At 40.3% G+C, this 26,625-nt stretch overlaps 1 protein-coding gene and 2 pseudogenes across 8 annotated transcripts in view; all 3 read right to left on the bottom strand.

Moving 5' to 3' along the window:
- Nucleotides 1-26,625, bottom strand: part of Kiz (kizuna centrosomal protein) — a 114,274-nt gene that overhangs the window by 75,170 nt on the left and 12,479 nt on the right. For 6 of the 8 annotated variants that reach the window (XR_003952536.1, XR_003952535.1, XM_006499299.4 and 3 more), the window contains exons 4-6: nucleotides 24,083-24,163; nucleotides 5,263-5,908; nucleotides 3,645-3,948 (exon numbers count right to left, since the gene is read on the bottom strand). Coding sequence is in view for 6 of the 8 variants with exons in the window: in XM_006499299.4 (XP_006499362.1) it covers nucleotides 3,645-3,948; nucleotides 5,263-5,908; nucleotides 24,083-24,163 (1,031 nt within the window). In the remaining 2 variants the exon portion in view is untranslated. Of the gene's footprint in view, nucleotides 1-3,644; nucleotides 3,949-5,262; nucleotides 5,909-9,548; nucleotides 10,951-24,082; nucleotides 24,164-26,625 lie in introns of all 8 variants that reach the window. The other 2 variants (XM_030250542.1, XM_006499298.3) reach the window with 2 other exon arrangements.
- Nucleotides 9,784-10,367, bottom strand: Gm19105 (predicted gene, 19105; annotated as a pseudogene).
- Gm19167 (predicted gene, 19167) lies at nucleotides 12,290-12,891 on the bottom strand (annotated as a pseudogene).

The following is a 26,625-nucleotide window of genomic DNA, read 5'->3' as shown; positions in this document are numbered from 1 at the left end:
CTTTAAGTGGGTTTCAAGGATTGAACTTTGATAGTCAGTCTTGTAGAGCAAGCACCTTTAAATGCTGAGCTATGTGTGTCCAGCCCTTGGCATGTTTTCTTTGAAGAAGAATTTCTTCATTACACTTTTGCTGGAGAAACTGTATGAACTGGTTTTCAATATCTGAAAGCATCTATGGGACTGGGTCTGGAAACTTACCCAGACACTTGGCTTAAAAAAGAGAGATTTTATTTGCTTGCATATTATTTATTGTGAGACAGGGTTTCACTATGTAGTTCCTACTGAACTCACTACATAGAACAGGACAGCCTCTAACTCAAAGAGATCTATCTGTCTCTGTCTCGAAAGTATTGAATTTAAAGGTATGTAAGTAAGGCAACACCATACTCAGCAAAATTTTATTTTTCTACTTATATGTATATGTGGGCCTGTTGTGTAGGTTTCTTCTGGCCTACAAAGGCCAGAAGAGGGTATTGGATCCCCTGGAACTGGAGTTACAGGAGGTTGTGAGCTACCTAAAACAGGGGCTAGAAACTCAATTCAGGTTCTCTACAAGAGGGTTGTATGCTCCTAACTCCTGAGCCATCTCTCCAGACTCTTAAATACACAAATTATTTGTGGTATGTCCATATATGGAAATATTATTCAACCAGAAAAAGAAATGAGATTTTGATACATGACATAACAGGGATGAACCTCAAAACCATATGCTAACTGGAATTAGGTACACATAACAGGGGCAAGAATGAGTTTATTTACAAGACTTATTTAGAGTACCAATTTTAATTATACACCATGAATGTAATTAGTGTCACTGAATTGTGTATTTTACAATTGCAAATTTCATGTTATATATTTATTATAGGACTTAAAATTAATGGCATAATATACTCAAATCCATTGAACTGTGTACTCTAAACAGAGACTTGAATCGCATATGAATTATATCTTAATAAAACTATTTTTTTAATTAAAAGCATAAACATCAGCACATCAGGCCTGAGGGTAAAGGTGCTTGCAGCCAAACCTAATGGCCTGAGTTCACCTCCAGTACCCACATGATAGAAGGAAAGAACTGACTCCTACAAGTTGTCCTTTGACCTATATTTATGCCATAGCATGTCCAAGCCACTGCCATATACATACTAAATAAAAAAAATGTAATAAAAAGAAAACCCCCTTCAACCTAATACCTCATTTCTAGAGAGTGAATTAGCCACCCAAATTTAACAGCACTGACAGCAATGAACGACTGTTGACTCATCTCTTTATTTTGAGGAGGGGAGTTATCAATATGAATATTGAAAAATTCACCAAGTGCCCATATTTTCCAGTGACTGTTTGAAAACTATATTGAAAAACTCAGGCACTTAGATTTAGGATTATAGGAAAAAGTCACTCATGCAGGAGATTGGGACAAAGAATATTCTTAATTTCAGCATCTTCCAACTTTTTTACCTCAGAAAATCATCAAGTCCTATATAGTGGGACTTTCTGCAAGCCACTGGTGGTATAAATAGTGACGCAGAGGCTATTAGTAAAATTTAAAACTTAGGTCTTCAGCTGAGATGTCTCCAGCTAGTGTTTAACTTAAACTATTCTAGTCTACAACCTGTCTTGTGGCTAGGTCTATATCTTTCTCTGCTCTGCTGCAGTTGCTGCCTGTTCCTCTCTGTGTCTGCTTTTGAATCTCCAACTATGTATTCTTCCCCTGTGTCCCTCTCTCTGTCTGGGAAGTTCTGTTCACCTCCTTCCTGTCCAGCTATTGACCGTCAGCTCTTTATTACAACCAATCAGTATCGAGACAATCTAATGCAGGTCTAGATTGCCTTAGGCAGGTGAGGAAGAACAAATATATACAAAATATATGGAAAATCTGGCATAGAATTGGGGCATAGAAATAACAGCACCAAAATCCTGCCGACATTTAGCATTTAGAATTTACAACTGAAAACACAGAGGCACACCTTCACACAATGTGAAAAAGGTTACCCCAACAGTCCTAAGTTAGCCTAGGTACAACCCTGCTCAGCACATCACCAGAGGAACAAGCCTGCAAACACAAAGTAGAAGAACACATTCGATCCCTAGTCATAAAGTCTCCGATGTGCTTCTGTACAAGTTCTTTAATGTAAGAAACACATCCAATTTCTCAATGAGAGCGACCAGCCAGTTCTGTGCACAGGGTTTATACTCTGCATCTGCGCTGAAAAGAACATCCACTTTGACATTCACTGCCCCACACTGCTAGGATGGACGCAATCAGCATGTTGGTGCAACTGAAAGCTGGGGGTTAGGAGTTAGGGAGGCAAGCGCTCCCGCTCGCTCTTTCGCTCTCTCTCTCTCCTCTCTCTCTCTCTCTGGGGGGCATCAGGAGTTAGGGAGGCAAGCTCGCTTCCCCCCCACCCCCATGATCTGCCCCCAGGTTTTTGTGACACTGCTACATTCCTGGTCTCAGTCTCAGTTTACTCACTTATAAAAGGGAAGGCCTTTTTTTTTTTTTTTTGGTTTTTTGAAACAGGGTTTCTCTGTATAGTCTTGGCTGTTCTGGAACTCACTTTGTAGAGCAGGCTGGCCTTGAACTTAGAAATCCGCCTGCCTCTGCCTCCCGAGTGCTGGGATTAAAGGCGTGCGCCACCACGCCCGGCCAGGAAGGCCTTCTTAAACTATTTATTTAGGCTCTTTCTCCTCCTAAAAGAGATTTGATTGGTTTGTTTTAATCACAGAATTTGTCTTCAATACCTAGTAAGAAGTATTCAATACCTAGTACTCAGAGAATACAGAAAAACTTTCATTTGGTCCAAAATTTCCAATTAATTGTAAAAACACATACCTCACCTTTTATGAGTTGGACATTGTTAAATGCCCAAAATGTACCACACTGAAGCTCTAATTGAACACCAGGGATTCTCATATTTACACCCAGAAAAGGAAGTCTGACTTAGAGAAGCAAGGATAAGTATTACCTAATTTTTTTGATAATTTGTTTTTATTTTATGTGCACTGGTATTTTGCCTAATATATGTGTGAGGGCGGAGTCACAGACAGTTGTGAGCTGCCATGTGGGTGCTGAGAATTGAACCTGGGTCTCCTCTGGAAAAGTAGTCAGTGCTCTTAACCACTGAGCTGTATCTTCAGCCAAGTATTACCTCATTTAATGGCATGGGGAAAAAAGATAGCATGGAAAGCAATACAAAGATTAAGTGTATATTTAGATAAAAAGTTTTGAGTTCCTAAAGTTGAATTTCCTAGTAAGTTCAGTTACATTTTTCTTTTATTGGGGACAAAATATCAACATCATTTTAAAAAAAAAAAAAAAGAAGAATGGTAGGGGGGTTGAAAAAAATCAGGGTAAGAGTTAGGTCAAGCGACTTGTACATTTACTAGGATTGCCTGGGTATAATTATAAATGGTCAATCACCACTGTTCAGTGACACTTAAACTTTTAAAAGCTACCTTAAAATTTGCAAAAAGGAAAGGAAGAAAGAAGGAAAGAAATGAGAGTTTATCCAAAAGCCTACTTATAAGATTAGGCAACCTAAACAATCTTTGCTGAGTATTCAAGAATATTTTCCAAGTGGGATGAACTCTAAAAGACATGTACAACTGAAAATAGAATGATTATGAAAAAAAGAATGGCTTACTGTCTTGGTGAATCTGGGGAGGGTTCCCTTTTTGAATCAGGAAAGCTTTGGGTCTGTAAAACATATTCCGTGAAGAGCGAATCTTGTCTTGGTTCAGTGTGGGCCGCTCGCAAGGCCTGCATTCCATCTTTGCCCGCCATCTTGGCTCCTGGATTCGACAGTGCGGCCAGACTCTCTAGAATCAGATCATCTTCACTGACAGAAACTGTGAGGTCGCTGCTGCTGCATGAGCTTCCCTCCTCCTGCTCTTCCTCATGTTTCAGGACGGCCTTCTGTGACTTTGAGTCCCCGTGGTCAAGATCATCTGTGAGAGGAGAAATGTGGGCATTGCTGGTCACAAAATTCTGAGAGTCCAAGGAACACAGAACAGAATTTCATCCCTTTAAAAATATATAGAATGCTGTGGTGTTGTGATGCACACCTTTGATCTCAGCAGAGGTAGGAGGAGCTCTTGAGTTCAAGGTCAACATGGTCTACATAGAGAGCTCAAGGCCTCCCAGGGCTACACAATGAGACTGGAGAAGAAAAAGACAAAAACAGAAACAAAAAACCAAACCAAACCTAAACAAACCGCAAAGCAACAAACCACACAGAAGCACAGAACTGGGAGATAGCTCAGTCAACAAAGCGTCTGCCTCAGAAGCATGAAGCCATGAGTTCAATGCCCTGCATGCACATAAAGATGCAGGCTCCATGGTATGCTTATAATTCCAGGGCTGCTGAGGCTGAGACAGGGAGACTCTGCTTCACTGGCCATTCAGCATAGACTAATTGGTGAACTCCAGGTCAGTGAGAAGCCCTGTCTCAAAGTGAAAGACCCCCGAAGGGAGACCCTCACTCAGACCACTCAAGTCCCGGGACAGCCGCGTACCCAAGAAGACACTGAGACCATACATAAAATGTAGAAGGCAAGATTTAATAAAGTAGCAACATGAAAGCACACAGACCAGAGCTCTGGGGTCGAAATAAAGCAGCAACATGAAAGCACACAGAGCTCTGGGGTCGAAACTCATACACCTTTGCACAGGGTAGAGGAGTCTCGACCGTCAGCCAAAAATTTTCACAGGCTTATATAGTAAAACTCAAAGGGGGAGAACTGGGCAGGGAAAGTACAAGTTTACATCACTAGGGAGTTCTGCCAAAGGACAAGGGGTTCTGCCAAAGGATTCTACGTAACTAAGGAGTCATGTCCTATCAAGGAATCTACGTAACTAAGGAATCATGTCCTATCATTTGGCAATGTACCCGGTTCATTTTGAGGTTGTTCCAGGAGGCCTTTATCTCAAAAATGTAGGGTGAGGAGTTTTGGGGTGAAGAAGAGTTCAGTAAAAATTTTTATTCTTCAAAAGGAACTAGGTAGCCTTCCTTTCAAAAGTTGACACCCCATCTATTTTGAGGACTGAACACTATCAACCCTCAAAAATATTTTAAATGCTTTTAAAACATGATTTTAAAAATTAGTGAATTCATCTTTTGAAACATTTCTATAAACACATATAAGAAGTCATTAGGATGAAACTCATTAAGTCACTTCTTTGTTCAATGAGAAATTTATAGATCACAGTGAGAAAAGGAGGCACTATGAAAATCAATAAACAAACTCGGTCTGTCATCTCACCTGAGGAAGCTTCCCAAGCAGAATGCTTCTCTCCAGCCCACTTCTTTGCAGATGTACAGTGTTCTGAAGCTGCCATCATGGGGACCAGCGGGCCGGCTCTTTCTTCCCTGACTTCAATATGTTCTTGTGTCAGTATTTCTCTGTCTGATCCCTCTGATCTGCTGGAACTGTCACACTTTAAATCAGTGATGCTGTTCTCTGGACTTAATCTTTCCTGTAACGAGGAATGGAGTTCAGCAGACTTTCTGCCTTCAGATAAATTACTCTTGCTGTGCTGTGTGCTGCTTCCTATCTCCAAGCAATGAGTTTGTTCTTCTGCAGACAATACATAGCTTGTGACTGGCGCCTTCTCACCAGTCTGAAGAGATGTCTTTCCATGTATTTTGTCAGACTTATTTAAGCACTGTGTGTCACCATTAGTCTGCACTACACAGCTGTCTGTCACACAGCTGCTCTGGGCTGTCTGTTGGTGTGAATGTGGGTCAGAGATTGAAAAGTTCTTTGTGGGTTGGTTAGATTTCAGCTCTGTACTGAAATCTTCAATGCTTGAGATGGCTGACATTTGGCGGCCCATAAAGATTGTTGCTGGTTGATACAATCCTCTTGACATAGCTGTCCCCGAGTTAATTCCTGCCTGCACTGCATCCTGCAGAAGAGGTGTGAGTTAGACATGTTGCATATGAGTAATAAAGTTGAGAGGGAAGGAGGGAAAGGAAGCATAAACATGGATGTCAACTCCTACCACTGATAAACATGCACTCCCACTTAATGAATTAGCCAGCTCCGCTACAGTCCAGATTATTACTGTAATACAATGTTGCTGCACACAGCAACTATTGCCAATGAACTATGGAATTCATTTCTGAAGAACAAAAGCATGTGTTTAGCCCAGCTGAAGTACATGGCTGAAAGGAAATGGCATTAGTAAATTTTTGGCTATGCATATAGTACCCCAGTGCCAATCCCTAAAAAGTGGTGAGTTTTGAATGCACTCTACACAGAGCTCATTCAACACTGCTATAAAGAAATGTGACAGGAAAAAAAAAAAAAAGCAAACCAGGGGAATACATAGGACAGAGAGTAGTAGGGTTCAAACTCTATTTCTAGTGCTATGTAGAAAATAAAAACCACCAGTGGTGACCTTCATAATGACATTAAGGCATATAACAACATATATAGAATATTAATATCAAAATCAAAATTTCCTGAACATCTTTAAGAAATTTTTAAGTAATTTAAATTTACTAGTATGTTTATGGGAAACTCTGAGCCTGGTCTTTGAAGGGTAGGAAAAAGGAGAGAAGACAGAGGCAAGCTGAGCCGAAAACATGGCTGGGACAGAGAACATGGTGACAAGCTGAACTACAAGTCTTTAGAAGTTAAGTGCTTTTCTTTCAGAAGGAGCAGAGCACTCCTACAGGCGGAGTACTCCTTCCCACAGGCCCACACTGCAGGTGGGGAGATGCAAAATGGACCAGGCACCTTTCCTCCACAGATGGAAATACGAACAACCAAACTGCAAGACAAGAAGTGTCAAGAGAGAACAACAACAGAATCCAGGCCATATGTCTCTTCAAACATTGTCTCTTCTAATCTTGGTATAACAAAACTAAAATCACTCCTCCACTTCCCCCCACCCCACCCACACACACACAGATCAAGGATGCCAGAGCAAGGTAACGAAATCAAGAGTGCTAAACAGTCTCTGCTTTGTAGCAGAGCTGAGGAACCCTGAAAAGCTCTTTGGAACTCTGGAACTTGACCAGCTTTCTAGAAATCTGGGGAGCATTTATTTAAGAGAACCAGTTAGACCTTGAAAACACAGTAAGCTTCTGGGTTCTCAGGTGCTGGCCAACTTGACCACTGTGCTCACAGAGAAAACCCAGCCAAGCAGCCATTGGAAAAAAAAAAAAAATGGAGGCAGAATTCTTTCGAGGCCCCATTTCCTGACAACAGTCATCATTTGGCTATCTGGTAGTTCCTTGGGGAACTCCATGCAAAAGACTGTTTTGACTTGAACCAGCTTTGAACTAACCCAGTGCAAATAGCTTTGATCCCAAGCCAAGTTTGTTGAAAATAATCAGAACCAGTTTTTTAATGTGAAAGCTGCCCAAGGCAGTACCATACAAAGTACGGCCTACTGGGTTGAAGAACTCCAGAAGGTTCTAGTATACTCGTGAGACTCTATCTAGATGACCACCCACATGCCCCAGCTATAGGAAATGGTCAAGAAAAAAAGTTTCCATGAAGTAACTGCCTGAGCTCTCACCTCTAGCTCACTCTGAGGCTCTAAGCAAGAAGTAAAGGCCAAGGTGGAGCTATGAACTGCTCAGCGGAGTGTGGGTATGTGCAATGTATATCTAGAAACTCTTAGCAAAGGTGACGACAATTCTAGTCTCAGGCACCAAAGAAAGCTAATGGTTATTAAGTAAATTTAACAGAAACCTCATTGACCACATATGGAAAACAACACATGCCAGGCAGTGGTGGTGCACACCTTTAATCCCAGAACTTGGGGGCAGAGACAGGCAGATTTCTGAGTTCAACACCAGCCTGGTCTACAAAGTGAGTTCCAGGACAGCCAGGGCTATACAGAGAAACCCTGTCTCAAAAAACCCAAAAACAAACAAACAAACTAAAAACAAAACAAAAAACACCAAACAAAGCAAAACAAAATAAAACACACACACACATTCCACATATCTAGGTCACAAAACAAATGGCAATTAACAACAGATACTGAGAGGGTAGAACTTTCACAATTGCCACATTTAATTACTTGAAAACAAAATGGAAAAAAAAAACCACACTGTCTATTGCAGTAGGCATTTCTGATCAGTAGAAACTATCTCTGAGAAAGTCCAAGTGTTAAACTTACTAGATAAAGATATTAAATTATCTATAACTAGCTAAATAAGCCTAAACAGTTAAAGGAAACCATGTCCATAGAATTAAAAGTATCCTAGCATCCAGAGGCTGACTCTAGAGGCACACAGATGAATGAATGACCTTGAAGCCAATAGATATGCTTACTGAGACCAACCTCAAAAGGGGGATGAACAAGGGAGAGGGGGAGACAGAGACAGAGACAGAGACAGAGACAGAAAGGGATTTTAAATATGAGAATGCAATGTTCTCAAATAGAAAACATTATAAAGATGTATGAATTATAGGCTGAAGCCAGGTATACTTGCAATCCCAGAAGTGAGGAGGTAGAGGAAGGAGGATAAGGAGTTCAAGGCCAGCCTAGCCACACAGAGATACATGAGATACGAAGTCAGACTGAGGTACATGAGATACGATCTCAAAAGAATTTGAAAATATTTTAGGGCTAGCATGTGGATGGTAGGACATGCCTTTATCCTGGCACTCTGGCAGAGACAGGCAGATCCCTGGTTTCAAGGACAGCCTCATGGAATTCAAGGAGAATTCCAGGCCAGCCCAACCTACATAGTGAGACACTGTCTACACAGTGAGGTACTGTCTCAAAACAAATTATAGGGCTAGAGATGTAGCTCACTTGCTAAGTGAGCAAAAGTGAGTAAAACTGAGGTTTAAAACACAGCGCAAGAGACATAGATCATTTAAACCATCATTGAAATGAAGACTCGGGGCTCGGCAGCAGACCTAACAGAATTAGCAATGCTGAAACAGGTAGACTGAAATTGTGTCATTTGAGACAAAAAAGAATGAAGAAAGCTTTCAGCCTCAGAACACCATTTACAATATCAAATACATTAAAGCCTAGATGAAAAGAAAGGCTATGGGGGAAGAAGGCAGCAATAATCTTTACAACTTTGGAATAAGCACATTTCAAGGGTACCAGAAACTTAAATACAAATGAAAAGGTATTATTCTCTAAAAACCCTAAGCATGACTCATATATGAATCTTATAAAAATATCTATTTTTCAGTCATGGTTTGAATCTGAAACACAATTCCATACTAATGATACTAACATAAGATGATAGTTACCAAATCAGGTTAGTTCACCAAAAACCAATGTAACGTTTTTATTGAAAGAAGATTTTCTGAATCAGAATTAGTATTTGACTACAAATACAAACTGTACTAACACCTGGACTGTCTTCTCACTCCCATATAACTTACGGCTTCAGCCACCAGATGCTGAAATCTCAATAGGTTTTGGGTTAAATAGTCACAACCAGTACAGAGATAGTCAAAGGGGACTGGGAATCGTTCTTTGCTGGTCATGAAAGGTTACAGTTATTGGTGATCCTTTTATAGTTTAAGGGGAACCATAACATCTGAAAACTAGAAGATACCAGATGAGGACAGAACAAGTGACTGCACTGGAACACGGCCCTAGACTTCAGGAGGGGTGCAGCAGCCAAACCACTCTCTACTCTCCTTCCTCACAAGAACAAACAGTTGTTTTCCTCAAAAGTCTGGTCAGTGCTTGTCTTTTACTGTAGAAAACAGTCAGCCCCCATAATGGGAGCATCACAGTTTTTCAGAATACATGCTATATGCACGCACTCAGCATCGCTGACGGGTTTGCCTCTTTGTCTTTCTGTCTCTGAGTGGAGAGGTGTGGAGGCTTTTGGATATTTTCTTTTACAATGGACACAATCTGTTTAAAAACAATCCCATTATCTTTATCATCATTTGTTTCAGCCACTTCTGATTTGTCTTTCTAAAAATGGCATACAAACTGGCTAGGCCCTGGCTGGTATGGGGCTTCACAGAAGGGTCAGGAGCGCCCCGTGAAGCCCTTTTCTCTTTTTCCTTCTAGAAGCCTGAAACCTCCTCTTTCATATAAGGTAAAGCGGATGGGGAACGCTATAATGAATTCTTTCTTCAGCTAATCTCTTCCGGAGTAACTTTTGTTTCCTTTTAAATCACTCTTCTATTTTTGGCCCACATTTCCAATTCTGATTATCCCGTTTCACTGCTGGATATGATGGCGAAGGAAATGGCACATTCTACTCTTTTAAAAGCTCTACATGTACTTTTTCTGTTGGCATAAAACAACACAGCTGAAGTCTTTCACCAAAACGGTAGTTGTTCATTGTTTCCACAACCATCTTGGCAACATCGTCAGACTCCCACCCCACAAAGGAAGAGCTACAGCTATTTCCAAATCCTTTTACTTTTGGTCAGTCTGAGTCTTGTAGTAGTGCCAAACTGGGAGAAATATGCACGGATCTAGCTTTAAAAAAGTGCTGGAGGGAGGTGCTCCAGCTTGCTTAGGAAATGGGGGAGTCACGTGCATATGTGTCCATGTTTGTGCATATGTATGTATGCACAAGGAGGCCGGAGATTGATGTCAGATGTCTTCCTCAATTTTTTTCTTTTTCTTTTTTTGAGACAAAGTCTGTCTGAACCTGGGGCTGTCTGACCAGTAAATTCCAGGGATCTCCATTGTCTCTGTTCACTAGGCTGGGATCGCACATGTATAGCACAGTGCGGGCTTTTTTACATTAGATGCTAGGGATCTGAACAGCCAAGTATTCTGACTGAGCCATCTCTGCAGCCCCTGTAATGTTTTTCTTGAGATTTCTGCTTTGTTGAATGTTGGCAAATCTGTTTCATCTCCCTCTGAAACTGAGTCAGTCTTCTGTGCAGACTCAGGAAAAGACTTGGCTTAGCTTGGCCAGGAAACCCCATCATTCTGAAGGTGGTTAAGCAGCACGGTTTCACACAAGGCTTTCCAACAATAGAGTTCTGAAGAAATAAGAAGAAAACTTCCCAAATTAGATGAAAGACATGACCCTACATAACAGAGTTCAACACAGTAAAGAATAAACCAAAACATATCTATACTCATTAGCTTCCAAAGGAAAACTAAATCCAAAGCAAGGCTAAAGATAACAGCAAACTTGCCATTCAGAGAACAGAGCCACTCACAGTGAAGCAGCCAGCCAAACTGCAATTCTTTGAAAAGATCAACCAGTTAAAAACCTTTTGAATGCTCTCGTCAAGAGAAAAGAGCAATGACTCAATTCACTACAATCAGAAATGTAAGTGGATAGGTAATTTGCTACTAATCTTTCATTAAAAAATCTAGGAGAAATCCAGGAGTAAGTTTATACTAATAAACAGAAACACTGCCTCAAATTCAATAAATTCTTAGAAAGGTATTACCAAAAAGAAGCACAGAATCTGAACAGACTTATAGGTCAAGTGATTCACTCAGTGATCGTAATTTCTCACCAAGACAAGTCTGGGAACAGTGGATTTTACCACGTGTTTAAAGGAGGATTTATGCCAGTCATTTCCAAGATTTTGTAAAAACAGGCAAGGAAGAAATATTCACTCTCTGAAACTGATTCTTCACACTAAAACGAGGCAAGGACTCACAAGAAACTAAAGATCACTACCATGCTTGTAGGTGAGAAATTCCCAGTGGAACAGAGCAAACGGAACACATTAAAAAAAAAAAAAAAAAAGAGTAGAGAGCTCAGAATATCAGATATCTTTCCCACAGTCATAGAGGCTGCAAAGAGCAAGATCAAAAGTAGTGGCAGATTTAGGGTCCAATAAGGCTTCTCTTTTTCTTTTCCTTTTTTTCTCTTTCTCTTTCTCTTCCTCTTTCTCTTTCTCTCTCTCTCTCCCTCTCTCTCTCTCTTTCTCTTCTCTTTCTTTCTCCTCTTTCTTTCTTTTCTTTTCTTTTCCTTTCTTTGTGGTTCTATTTTCACCCTTTATTTGGAAAACAGGGCAACATTAAGTTTTAGATTTTTTTAATGAATTAACATGGTAATAAAAGTATGACCTGAATTTGGAGAGTAAGTGGTTTTCCAGTTTGGGGATAGGAGATGCAAGATCATCTCCAAAGGAGAAGAGAACACATACTCAGTGGGCCACCAAGGGTTTGGCTTCCCCTCACTGAGGGCAAGCAGTGCAGTCCAGGCTAACCATCCATGATCTTTGTCACAGCAAATCAGACTCTCTAATTGTTCAAAGTAATGGTAGGTACAAGAGAGAAAGCAACGCCAGACTGACATATTAATTAATCTGGATGACTATGAAGTGTCCCCTATTTCTGAGGTGGCAGAAATCTTCAGAGTGACTGCTGGAGCAGGGAACCTTTCATGTGCTCCCAGTTGTTTTACAATGCACAGGGACTGGTGAGTGTCAGTCCTGCCAGGTGGCTGCGTGCTATTCCTCGGAGACCACCTGGCCATTTATACAACATTCCTGTCATGGTTCCAGCTGCTACTATGTTGAGGTCATCTTCTGCACCCCGTGTTTTCTCAATGATAGCACCCAAAACACTACAGAGCAAAGCCAGGGAACCCAGAGTATTAGCCCACAGTGTCCCCTGCCTAGACACCATATTCAAGATCTGTACATTTCTTGGTTTGGACCAGGCCATGCTCTGGGTTTCCTTCAATTTGAATCAAAGACCGTTCACTGCCCCAATGCAGTCCCTGTCATGCAATATCCTCCAATGTTAAAGAAAGCTAATCCAAATCTGCTTCGGGTTTTATTAGCTCCAGTTGGCAAAATTCATCAGTATCCTGAACGAGAAAGCATGGATCCACATTTAAATATGGAGACAGGGGGTTTATACCAGTCAGTGTATTAGTAACCCACTCCTCATGCTCCAAAGAAGCCAACTAACCCACTGGAGGATTTGTTGCCACTTCCTCCACCACCCTCCATGACATCGCAGCAAATACGGTGGTGGGCTTCCTACCACCACCTCAGGCCGGGGTTGTGTGCTCAAATGCAGCCCTGACAGCAACAGTGGGAAGATTTGTGTTACTACTGCTTCCTTCACAGGCTCATGGCTTCTTTTTCATGAACTGTGCCTTTTCACTGTGTCCTCATGTGGTGCAAGGCTCAAAAACTCTTGAGAGGTCTTTTCAAGAGAGCACTAGAACCAAGTATGAAGGCTCTGCACTCCTAACTTAACCACACCTCCAATACCTCGGTCTCCGGGTAAGGTTCTCAGCATATGCACTGGTATTAGGACACAAAGAATCAGACCACACTAACTGCTACAGTTAGAATTAAAGCAATAACAAGTGTAGCTAAGGATGTAAGGACAGCAGAGTTATCACTGCAAAGAATATAAAAAGTTACAGCCACCTTAGGTAAAACGTTAGGGAGGAGTGAACAAACATGATCTTACCGAGAACTGATTCATATGTCTAATTTAAGATTAGAAAAAGAGGCAACTGGAGAGATGTCTCAGAGGTTAAGAGCAATGGCTGCTCTTCCAGAGGTCCAGAGTTCAATTCCCAGTAACTAGATGGTGGCTCAACCATAAATAATGAGATATGGTGTCCTCTTCTGGCCTGCAGGTCTATATGCAGGCAGAACACTGTATACATAATATATAAATTAAAGGGGGGGCAGCTGGAGAGATGGCTCAGCAGTTAAGGGTACTGTCTGCCCCTTCCAGAGGTCTTGAGTTCAACCCCTAGCAACCACATGGTTGCTCACAACTATCTGTAATGGGATCTGATGCCCTCTTCTGGCACGCAACTGTACATGCAGAAAGAGCATTCATACATAACTCTTAAAAAAAAAATAGGAAAAGTATGCTTGTGCCAAATGATGATGTGGAAGAATATGAAAATGTGGGACAGACAAGACCTACTTGAATTTCAGTTCTTCAGTTTTCATCCTAAGTAAAAATTATCTGTTACTATTACTCTAGCTCAAATTCTTTCCATATTATAAACAAACAAACAAACAAACAAGCAAGCAAACAAACAAACTGTTCATATAGATGGTTCCAAGGAATAGGCTACTACTATGGAATGCTCTAACCAACTGTGCCAAGGCCTTGATTGGAAGCATAGCAGTAGCTATTAATAGTGATCTGAGGTAAATCAAAGATGACAAATCTAAGTCTCAGAGTCCTTTGGTTTTTCGCTTTTAAGACCAATTTTGGGAGTTACCAGATTGTCTACTAACCCCAGGGCACAGAGGATTCAGCAGTTCTAATGGTCTCTCACTTTTTTTGTTCTAAGACAGATCAAGACACTAACAAAAGGCCAATTATACCTCAGGTGTAAAAAGCCACAAAGCAAAGACCAATTGAAGTATCACTGAGTAATTCCCCACAACCAGTAATTCTCAAACCTCTCTGACCCACTAAGAGAAACAAAAGACTTCAGGTCCATTCCCACTGGACAAAACCCAGAGAACCAATCCAAATTCAGACAAGATGTCCATTGTACAATGAGGGAAAGTAGCACATGAAGGTTCCGACCCAAGGCAAGGGAAAGCAATGATTGCTCTGATTGCTCTGTTAACACAAGTTTGCTCCCAGCAAAGGGAAACCACAGCTCACCGAAGCAGTAGTTCAGTGCTCTCTGATTCACCCAAAATGACCAGAATTCCCAGAATACTGGATTCTAATTCCTCACAAACTCTAGCAATATACTAATGAATGAGGTTATCAGAGTTTAGAGGCCTGTGGTAAGTTAGGAGTTACAGTAAGATGGCCCTAACTGCACATAAAAAACGAAGGCCCACAGTGGGACATCATTCAACCAGGAAACTCTTGAGGATCTATGACAACTCAAGAGGGAGTTCCTAAGTTTTTAATTTGGTCTGTTGAATGTCTAGCTGTCATTGTCTATTTGAAGTAATGTGTGTGAGCACATCTATGTCTGGGAATTTGAGATTTGATACAATTTTAAACTCACAGAAGAGTTACAACAGTCATAGAAAAAAATAGCCTAACACTCTTTAACAAGACTGACCAATTGTTTGCATTTTCCCTATTGGCCATTCTTCCATGCTCTATACATATGCGTGTGTATACTTACATGTGTACACTAGTTCTGCATTTCCTTGAGCCCAAGGGCACTCTGTCCCAGTGAGTGAGCTTCATTACTACAATTGGAAAATTTAATGCAGATATAATTTTGTTCCTATTTCGCAGTTCATAGTTTTTGTCAATTGCCCAAGTAATGTCCTTTATAACTAGTTACCTTTGTTCTAGGTTGAAGATTCAGTTTAGGCTCGTGTCTCCTGAGTCTCAATTAATCTGCAGTAGATGGCTAGCCTTTCTTTCTCATTCTTGACCTTGACATTGCTTAAGAATATAGGTTATCTGACTGCATATTGTCTCTCAGTGTATTTGACTGATGTTTCCTTAAGGTTACATTCATATTATTCATTTTCTGTAGTATAATCACAAAGAAGTGTTTCTACTTTGTAAGAAAGAAGGATGAAAGAAAGAGAGACAGAAAGATTGATTCCTAGTGTTCTTCCTAGTAAACAAAATAATTAGGAATACTCTCCTAAAGTGTGGTTTCTTTAAAACAAGACTGAAAACAATGTAAAACCATTTTATATGTGTTAAATTAAAATTTCAAAAATCATATTGAAAAAAAGTATCTGCCACCAAACTTGATGGCCTGAGTTCAATTCCTGAGACTCACTGTGTAGGAGAGAACCAACTCCCATAAGCTGTCCTCTAATTCCTACACGTGCACCATGGTGTATGCATGCCTTTACACATAAACACATACATATACAAAATAAATAAATAATGTAGTAGAAATAAGATTATAACATTAAGTACTAGACTGGGCCCAGCGATATTAACAGAAAACCTAGTAAAAATCTAACTGAAGTCAGAAGTTTACTTGCTAGCAAACCATGTTCTTGTGTTTCTTTCTTGGATAATCAACTTCTGACACTGTAACATGAGATGCTGACGGTGGTGAGAACAGAGTGAGGGGAACAGAGGCTCTCCTCATACTAGTTCTGTAACTTTTCTGCAAATCTTAAAACTTTTAAGATGACCACAATCATGCATGTTTTGTAATTCAAGCACTTGGAAGGTAGAGGCAGAAAGACTGTAAATTTGAGGACTGCCCACATGCATTTATATTTGAAAAAAAATCTAGCATTGCGAGTCTTTTTGATTCAGTAAGTTGGTGTGGAAATTCTTAAGAAAATAAATCTAACAGAAAAATCAAACAAACAAAAAACCCCAACCAAACAAAACAACAACAACAAAACCACTGTAGAGACCTACTAATTCACGTCTAGATCATTTGTAATCAAGAGAACTTAGACGCAACCTATAAATACATGATCAGGAAGCATTATGACATCATCAAAATGAGAGCCGTGAAAGTTAATGAAATAATGAGGGGAATGCTCAGACGTGGTGAATGAAAACCAACAAAGAAACAAAGCTGTACCTAAGTAAAGATCATGTTAAAGAGTAATAAAATGTGCTCATGTAAGACTATGTCAGGAATGTAAATATAGTTATTGTCTTGTTCTTTCAGTTTAATAAATTCAACTTGATTTGAACTTTTAAAACTAGCTTTATCAAAATATAACTTACACATCATAAAATCTACCTTTTCAAAGCACACAACTGGGTAGTCTATAATATTTAGTGTCTTCACAGAATTATATAACTAGTGTTAGAATTTTAGAACCTTTTGGATCACTCCAAGAAGAAACCCCACATGTTTTAGCAATCTTCCTCAATGATCTTCAGCCAGATCCCCGCCTTGGAAACAGCTAACTTTTCTAACTTTATAGATTTGCCTATACTGAGCAATTTGTACACATGAAATTACACAGTATGTAATCTTTTTGTTTGTCCTTTCATCAAATGATACACATTTGAATCATTCCTATTGTGGCTATTGAAAAAGCTCCTGCTGTGCACTTCGGTTCAAGATTTAAGGAAGATATGTTTTCCAGTAAATAGGTATGGAGTTTGTGGCTAGGAGTTGTTCAACTGTTTCCTAAAGTGGCTGCACTGTTTACACCCCAGCCAGCAAGTGTTTAACAAATTCTTTCACAATTGTTAATTGTTAACAGTTTGTTATCAAAAGTTGTATGAGACACTTGTAAGTAACTTCCACTTGCTATGGGGTTATTTCATACTTGAACTGACTTAACATTTGAAAAATAAAACACTCTGGTGAAGGACAAAATGGGCTTCTACTGATTGGCAGCTTTCCCATTTGCTATAATCAGGTTCTAAGACTTTTCTTTTCTTTTAAAATTAATCTTCACAACAGGATAAGCCTTTTAAGTTCTGAGTCTTCTCAGAGCAGTTTCTGACCCTGGGAGAATTCCCAACTCTTCATTCTTGTTGACACTGCACCAGCATAAGGAACTCAAAGGCTTCTCAGAGACACAGCCAAAAGAAGGCACTTGATCAGTAAGTGTTTAAGGACCTGGCATAATGTCTAGTTTGACTATGCCTTTCTATTATGCTGTAGTTATATTATAACCTGGCAGCAAATTCACCATCTGAGATTTCTACTTTGTTCTTCCTTTTCCTGCCCCAGTGATCCATCTTCCCACCTCCTAAAATTTTGTGGAACTGGGAAGAGTAAGAGCAAAGCAAATGAACATAGCTGAAAATACTTACTGATGACCAGAAGGCTCTCTAATAGCTACTTTTACTAGGGGAGAGAAAGGGGACAGGCACACAGATATCAACAAGTTTAGAACTGGTGTACTTAGAAACTACAATTTCAAAGTAGGTAAGTCTTTGTCCTTATTCTACTAGGAAGTGATGTATTTGTTTACATCAGTGTTTTGAAAATTGCTAGGAACATTTTAATTTTTTTTTACCTTTTTGTTCCCCTACATCCAGGGGAATGAGAAGCAGTAAGTTGAATGCAGAACAGAAAAGGAGCTGTCACAGCAAGCTTTCATCTGCACACAGAATGGCTTTCCTAATGATATAGTATTTTACTGACTATAAGTACACTGAGATTTGTAGCAGACCCTATAAGAACAACAAAATCAATGTATGTTTTCCTCTAGAGCTTCCCTTATACTATGTCAGAAGAGGAACAGACGGTTTCCCACAGCACACAGCTGTCTTAGCTAGGCTGGTTCCTGCATCCCATTGCCCTCCCACACTCTTTTCACCTCCTCCTTGCTCCATAGGACACGCCCTATATATAAGTGTAAGTGTCCCACTTGCATGAACCTTTGCAACTTCACGTGCTTTCACACACTCTCACCACAGAATTGAGCAAAGGAAGATAACTATCTAGCAGAAAGTTCCCACAAAGGGTGTCTATACTATGAGAAAGAAGTTCCTTTAAGTCTCTTGTGAGACTATGCCGGGGCCTGGCAAACACAGAAGTGGATGCTCACAGTCAGCTATTGGATGGATCACGGGGTCCCCAATGGAGGAGCTAGAGAAAGTACCCAAGGAGCTGAAGGGATCTGTAATCCTACAGGTGGAACAACAATATGAACTACCCAGTACCCCCCGGAGCTCATGTCTCTAGCTGCATATGAATCAGAAGATGGCCTAGTCGGCCATCACTGGAAAGAGAGGCCCATTGGTCGTGCAAACTTTATATGCCTCAGTACAAGGGAATGCCAGGGCCAAGAAGTGGGAGTGGGTGGGTGGGAGAGTGGGTGGGGGGACGTGTGGCGGATTTTGGGATAGCATTGGAAATGTAAATGAAATAAATACCCAATTTAAAAAAAAAAAGAAGGAAAAAAAAAAAAAAAGAATGGCCCTTCCCCGGGGCTGGAGAGATGGCTCAGTGGTTAGGAGCACTGACTGCTCTTCCAAAGTTTAAATCCCAGCAACCACATGGTGGCTCACAACCATCTGCAGTGAGATCTGACGCCCTCTTCTGGTGTGTCTGAAGACAGCTATAGTGTACTTACATATAATAAATAAATAAAACTTAAAAAAAAAAAGAATGGCCCTTTCCCATCATTTTCTCAAGCTAATTATTTTATACAGTAACTAAAAAGTATGTAGATGGACATATTCAGATTCTTGACCAAAATAAACTTTACAAAAATAAGAGGTCCCCTCTCTCTCCCTCCCCCCCCTCTTTCTTACCTTTTCTTCTTCTTTTTTTTAAGACTACAAATCAGTCTGTTCTATTGTGATCTGGATTCATTCAGGCTCTAGCACCTGGGACCTAGGACCTGGGACCTGGGGACAAGATACTTAACTTCTTTGAGCACTCATTTCCTAATCTGTAAAGTAAATAGTGGGTTTATAAGGCTGTTTATAGGGTTGTATGTACACACACACACACACACACACACACACACACACACACTGATACATACCCACACACAAATCCCTACAATGAGAGTAGAAATACAGCAAGACCAATGCAAATGTTAGCTCTAACTAGAACCACACTTCCCAGTAGACACACCCAAAAGGAAGCAGGGTACCAATAGTGCAGGCTCCATCTGGCCTGTTGCTCAGATGAAATAGGACACATATTTCACATGGAGAGAATGGCCCTCAGAGCTTTCTCCTTTGCTCCAAGCAGACTATTAGCACCCTCTCTGTCGGTGTGCTGAGAGAAAAGCATTTCCTACACAACCCTGAAAAAAATGGGTCTGTGTACTTAGTTTGTAGAAGGCTTTGGATTTGTTTAAATAACTCAATCCTCTTGAGAAACTACTATGATTCAGCTTAGTCTCTCATTATTTTTCTGAACTACTAGCATATAAATTAAAAGGCTATGTAAAGGGCTGGGGTGTGCCTCAGTGGTATTGTGCTCACAAAGCATTTCTAAGGGCTGTGTTCAGCCCTAGCACTGAAAAAATATTAATAGAAAAGACACCAAGCTGAACACAGAATGACTGTCTTTATTCATCATGGCTCAGAGTCAAACACCATCCTAACTTTGAGAAGGCCAGAGGGAAGGTCACCAGCCCCCAAAGGCCAACTGCTCAGACTTACTCTAGAAAGAGTCTGTATGTTTCCTTTTGAGCAGTGACTACTCAGGAAGCCATGATGAGGGTAGCACTGTGAACTGGTAAGGTAAGAAGCTGGCCTTTCTAGATATCTCTTGATAGTAACCTTCTCCGCTTATTTCTCAGCAGCTAGAAGAGGGCCAGTCCCAAAGTCCTGGGCTCTCATTATCCTAGGTACGTGCCTACTATTATCCTATGCTATACCTATGCTTCTTGGCCAGTGAGCTTCTGTTGATAGATATGTAGCAACCAGAAGTGGAGTCAGACACATAGCTCAGTGGCTAAGCTGGAGGAGAAATGCCTTCTCTTCCTTCCCCTAAGGCAGGAAACTTCTGGAACATGTTTTGTATAGTCTTTCCAGGGTCCCCAGTGGGGCTCAGTGCCAGGTGCTCACAGTGATAGCCTAGTCGATCATACACCCACTGGCTGCTTTCCCTTCTCGGTCACTACCCTCCCTCCATTGGGAGCACCTCTTAAATAACCACTTGCAATAAATCCTTGTCTTGGGCTTTGCTTTCAGAGGATTCCCAAGTTATTTGCTCTTTCGATAGGGGCATGTCAGCTTTAGGATTCCTTTCCCTCTTCCAAGGGTATTTATACCAGTTTTCCTTCCACACGCTCCCTTACCTCTCGGTGAGGAACCTGGCACTGCAGAGCCTGTCCTGATTTTATGAACACTGCTCAGATGCTCACAACAGTAGCCTCTCTCCTCGAGCAAGGAAGAATCATCCTCACCATCTAACACTAGGGTGCTGCCTCTCCTACAGTTGGGCTGGCTCTAATAGTGGGTAGGTCGCCTTTGCTAAGGAGCTCAAGGCAGTGGCTAAAGCTGCTGCAATGCTCTACCATGATGACCAGCAGGCTCACCTTGACGCTGGTGTCAGTGCAAGGTTTCTCCATTCAAATTCTTTCTTCTGTGAACCAAGCCAACTAGAACAGATGATCCTATTATTGAAACATGAACAGTTTGGAGGTGGGCCCACTACAGTTCATCTTATTCAGCTGAACTTAGAGCACCAAGTCAGACCAATTCATTCCTAAGGTAAAAATACAGCACCAAAAGCTTCCTTCATCTCGCTGCGAATCTGCCCTAACTTGATGAGCATTTCCCTAAACTTTGTTGGAAGGAATTATAGCAAAATGGCCTGGGTCTGAATTTTGGATCCAACTCTATAGCCCTGAGTATGTTAACTAACCTTTCTTACCCTTGCTATAAAATGGAACAGCAATCACATCTAAGATCAGGGCTGTCAAAAGGATTAAATGAACTGATGCTGAGAAAGTGCCACTGTAGCACCCAGCATGGAGGAAGAGCAAACACTGCTATTAGAACTGGGGTAGCAACCTGCAGAGCTGTCCTCCCACAGCCCTACGGGAGCAGAGCTGACAGCCCACGTAACCTTCAGTCCTGTGATGAGCTTCTTTGGTTCTCTGCAGTTCTCCAGCCCTGGAGAACACCATCTGTACCATCCTGAACTTTGGATGTTTCTACCTCTACCTCCCAAGTACAGGGATTACTGATGTGTACCACACCTGATTTATGGAGTACTGGTAGACTGAAAGCAAGGGCTTTTGCTGCTGGGAAGCACAATTGAGCTGCATCCCTAAAACCATTGTTTTATGATAGAGTCTTATAGCTTTGATCTAACCTCTCTCCTCCATCAGAGACTTCCTCTGCAATGGCTACCCTAATACCTCTCAGATCATTCTTCTCATTTGACCCTGACTTCCCCAGGTTCGTTCTGCCTATGCTTCTTTATCTGTCCCAACACATACAGGTACACACAGACACACAGTATCGTTCTAGGAAGAAAGCTCAGTTCTTAAACATAAAGCCTTAGTAATGGGTGCCTGAATTTCATGGTACCCCTGTCCAAGCTCATTTGCTAGTGTGTCCCACAGCCTCTTTAGATTTCAGCCTGATTAGCCAATGACCTCTGGGCTTCCCTGTTTCTACTCTTTTACTGGTAGTGCTATCACTACCAATAGTGGCCACACATACCAAAGACCAACATTCTGTGACTCCTCCAGGGCCTGCAAAGCACCACGCCCTCTAGTAAGGCTTGTGTTACTCACTGCAGAGGAAGCAGCCTCAGCTTCCTCCTACAGCTCAAGTTCATCCCCATAACTAAGTGGCATTTCCTTCACACTACTCCGTGCCTCAGAGAGAACAATGCTTTGTGAGAAACATCTTGAAAGCAAGAATTAAGACATCCTTGAAGATGCCTACCGTGGCTTCTCAAGAGAACAGTTGCACAACTATGCTATGCATTAGAAAGTACCAGTGACTGGGCACAGAGACAAATTCCTCTGACTGCGTAAAGGGGAGGAGCTTGGATTCCAATAAAAAGTACAACCTAATTCATAAGATAAGGGCTCATTCAGGAATTAGCATTTAATGAGGATTAACCAAGCCATGTTTTGCTGCAGTGCATTTACCTTTTTTAATTGATTAGATATCAAGGGAAAATTAGAAAAGGCAAGATACAAGTTCCTCGAAATGTTATCTAATTGATTCTTATTGCAGCCAATAGTCAATGTTTTTGAGGACACGACAGCTTTCAGTACAAAGAAAATATCCTGTTCTAATTATCAAGTGGAGACCCCATAACTATAGGCAAGGCAAGGAGTCAGTAGTGCAAATGGGTGTGTGTGTGTGTGTGTGTGTGTGTGTGAGGAGGCTCTCTCCCATTTTACTTAAGTGTCATTGATACTGCCACACTAAGAATGTGTCTATCAGGAACAGCGGAGAAAGAATAAACAGGAATATGTCTATCAAGAACAGCAGAGAAAGAACAAACTGGTTTGTAGATTAAAAGTATGTCAATTATTTCCTGACCAAACGTCAAACAGTTTCCATCGGTCTGGTTTGGAAGTCTATCACATCACACCACATTTGCCCTACATCTAATGGTGTATGAATCACTTATCATTAAAGGCCTTTTTATATAGGTCAAGGTTGTGGGGCTTGGTGTTTTGTATCTTACTGTTTAAAGAATGCTCTAAATTCTAGCTTTTTAACTTTTTAATCTATGGGAAAAGAAAACGAAAACTTCCTGTAAACTCAGATTAATGCCTGCTAATGCAAGGAAGAAAGGAAAACTAAACCTTCCTTCTACCATAAAACAAAATAGTGTGGCCTCTGTTTCTTTTCTGATAAGAGTCTTAAATACCAAACAGTTAACTGCATAATAACATTTACTGGCAGCCAGGCAGCCTGCTTAGCAGATATATAAAGCAGGTAAAAGGAGAAAAAGTTAATTTCTTGGCTGAATGATTCCATCGGTAGCTATAGGGCAAACCTGAAAGTCTTTTAGTAAAGTAGCAGTTGATTCTTCTATCAATCTGTAGCACACATACTCTTCCAAGGAAAGCATTAAATATGAAAATCATATCCCGTTATCATCTGTTTCCAGCTTTCAGCCCAGTAAGCTTTTCTTAATGAATGCTGCAGCCTAAGGAACAAGCACGCTGTTGGCTTCTCTGAATAATGGAGTGATGCTACCATTTCTGCTTATTACAATATCGACTGGCTGAGGGGGTTTCACACATAGTCACAAGTGACTACTCTTGCCAGCATGCTCCAAGTTATTACAAGATGTTTTTAGACATTTCATCTAAAAGAGCTTTACTGCTTTTAGTGAAGAAAACATCTATGGTCTTGAGCAGAATCATTTATATGGAGATAGGCAGAAGGATTAGAAGCCTGTATTACAGCAGATATATGGCAGAATTTATTTAAGTATTCCTTGCTGGTCTTTTTGTCTATTGCTTAGATATGCAATCTTTTCTTTCCACTTTGTCTGTGAAAAGGTTCAAATGTACAAAATTATGCATACAAAAGAAACCACACTTAGTTTATTTTCATTTAAAACATTTCTCAATCCAATAAAAAGCAGCTATGAAACAATCATGAAAATACAATTTTACCTTCTGCAACCCTGAGGTTTTCTTTGAAATCATAAGTCCAAGTAACTGTCTTTTGGCAAATTTAATTAAATTAGACATTAAGACAATATCTTGTAAGTAAAATTCTTTAGATAATCTTAGTTCTATCAAAAAATCTCTATAATAAGATGATTTTATTTAAAATTTCAACATATAAGCATTCTAAGAATTTTCTGGAAACATAAAATCCCCCGCTTCCCTGAGCTACCTTTGCTCCGTCTTCGTCACTCATTCCCAGGCTATCCTTTGACAGGAGGCGCATCCTCTTCACTTCAGCCTCATATTCAGTCTAAATATAAAAAAGTCGAGTTTTGTGATAGATGCTATTGCAAGTAAAATCACCTATATCTTGCCTTCCTTGCCACATAAAAGGTTCAAGGGAGAAAAAAAAAAACAAAAACTGACATTGCCAAGAAATTCACCTTACCTTGGAAAACAGGCAATCAGGCAATTTCACAAGCATATATACCAAGAGCTGAACTCTATAAAATGTTACATACATTTTAAAATAAAACAAGGCTTCATGGATTTTTACTTAGTCTTCTGTCTGTTTATGGAGTAAAACCTCAATCCTCAATATACACATACAAACAGCTTGATATTTTCTTTAAGCTATCATGAAAATCCAGTTACATGATTATAAAAATTAGATATTAGGTATCTATTTTCAAAGCCTAAAAAAGAAACAAGTCCTACCATTTGTTATTACATATTACATCTTACATTATCATGATCGCCAAACTCACAGTAAATCAGTTTTATTTTCTAGGAATAAGATTATAGTGTAAGTAGTCACTACTATCATCTGAATCAAGTTTGCTCTGGCACTAGTAACTTCAAGAGGTCTGCATCATTACCTCACTATAACTGATGAAAATGACTCAAAAAATAAAATGTCTTTCTCTAAAACGCACAGCATGAAAAGTACTTTGATTCAACAGATTAGTACTCAAAGCTTTAAAAAGCCACTGATTGCAGCCCATCACAGCTAAGTATCAGGATGCTTCTGAGTTAAGCAGTTAGACAAACAATCTGAAACATACCTATCAGATAATAAATTAAAGGCTGGTTCCTTAGCTTTCAGACTGAACAGAAAATAGGTCTGAAATGTGTTTTAACGGGAAAAAAAATGCATAAGCAACAATAACCCAAACTGAACCTTAACATTTTAAAAGGTATTATTCATTTCTGCATTTTTAATAGCATGTAGGGACGTCTTCTTCTAACAGGTGCCATTAACATACCAGAGGTCAGTAGTGATCACATAGATATGTAGCTACAGTTTAAAGGATCCGGGCAATGACACAGTAGGATGATGAAGTAAACAGAGATGGTGGAATAAGACGGTTCTGATCAGTGAGAATTAGACCAGTCTGGTCATCAGGGAGTCATTTCAGAGCCACCTCCCAAACACAGACAACTTTCTCACAGCAAAGTTTATCTCACAAGGGTTATTTGATTTATTATGTTATAGCAAAACGTAAATGATAACTGCATAAGAGTTCAAAAGAACAGTAAGAAACGAATCAAGAGCCTGATCTAGATTGTTCTCAACACATTTGAAAATTGAACTGAACTCTTTCTAAATTATGGATCAAAAAATGTTTAGTAAATTTTGAAACCAGAGTGATGCTACCATAAATTGATAGTAAATATATCTCTGTACCCTTTAGAAAAATCACCACCTAGAATATTCTGTTCTTTTCCTTTGCCCTTTATAGGACATTTAGTAATTACCAGATCTTCTGAATGCTAAAAAGTTTCCAACTGCAGGCTATACTATGCTCCCTAGCTCCACCTTCTCTCCCACTGCAATTAAGCGAAGGGTTCTACTCTTTTTAAAAGTCCATTTAAGGATGGACACACCCCAGCGCATCCTCGCACTCAGGGGAAGGCAGAGGCAGGAGACGGAGGATTCAAGTGTGTCTAGGCTTCACAGGACAGGTCTTAACAAGTTTTGTTTTTTATTTATTATTAAGGTTGGTCCTAAAATATTATACAGATTAATTTTCCCAAAACTGTTCTTGCTAAAAATATATAATGTGACAAAGTGTCTAATAGCATCAGAGGACATGCCCTTGTTTGTATCTTCTCCTTCAACTGCCACTCTCTTGTTTCATTCCTAACTTCTTCTCTCATCAGGCCTTATGCATTTTTTCTGTTTCCTTAAAACATCAGAGCTTAGAATGTATCTTTCCTAATGGAGACCCCTTCAGCTTTTATTTTCTTTCTGACACATGGACATTTTATGGTTAGACTTATTGATTTGACAGGCAGGGAAACTCATGGCTAGTAGAATCGTCTAGTCCAGAATCCCTAGGATGACCCCCTTATCATTTCTCCCCAGTCTGGGAAACCCGTTTTAATAAACGAACAGCACTGAGTTAAGCCATGTGCATTCCATCAGGGACTGTACTGCTTCATGGCACCGGGGATGCTGCTCATAATTTAAGAGGACCTCTCCGTTCGCTTCCGCATATGCACAAGCAATTGATTTCAGCTGAATCACTAGGAGCTGTTAACGACAGGATGGGCCTTGGGGAAAGAGACAGGCATTTTTACCGGTATTTCAGGTTTCTGGGATATCCCTCCATGCTCACTGCCCTTTTCCCTTATTTCTCTCTCTGATTTCTGAAATTGCACAGCTGATTCTCAAGTTACAGACTGGAGGTGAGAGGGGACAGTTGAACTACACTTAAGATATTTAAGATCAGTGCCCCCACTTCCAAATTATAACTCAAGATGGGCACA

Source organism: Mus musculus, chromosome 2 (assembly GCF_000001635.26).
Source record: "Mus musculus strain C57BL/6J chromosome 2, GRCm38.p6 C57BL/6J".
In the NCBI taxonomy this organism is placed as follows: Eukaryota; Metazoa; Chordata; class Mammalia; order Rodentia; family Muridae; genus Mus; species Mus musculus.
Note: the sequence above shows the minus strand (reverse complement) of the source record. Positions and strands in the feature narration are given on the sequence as shown.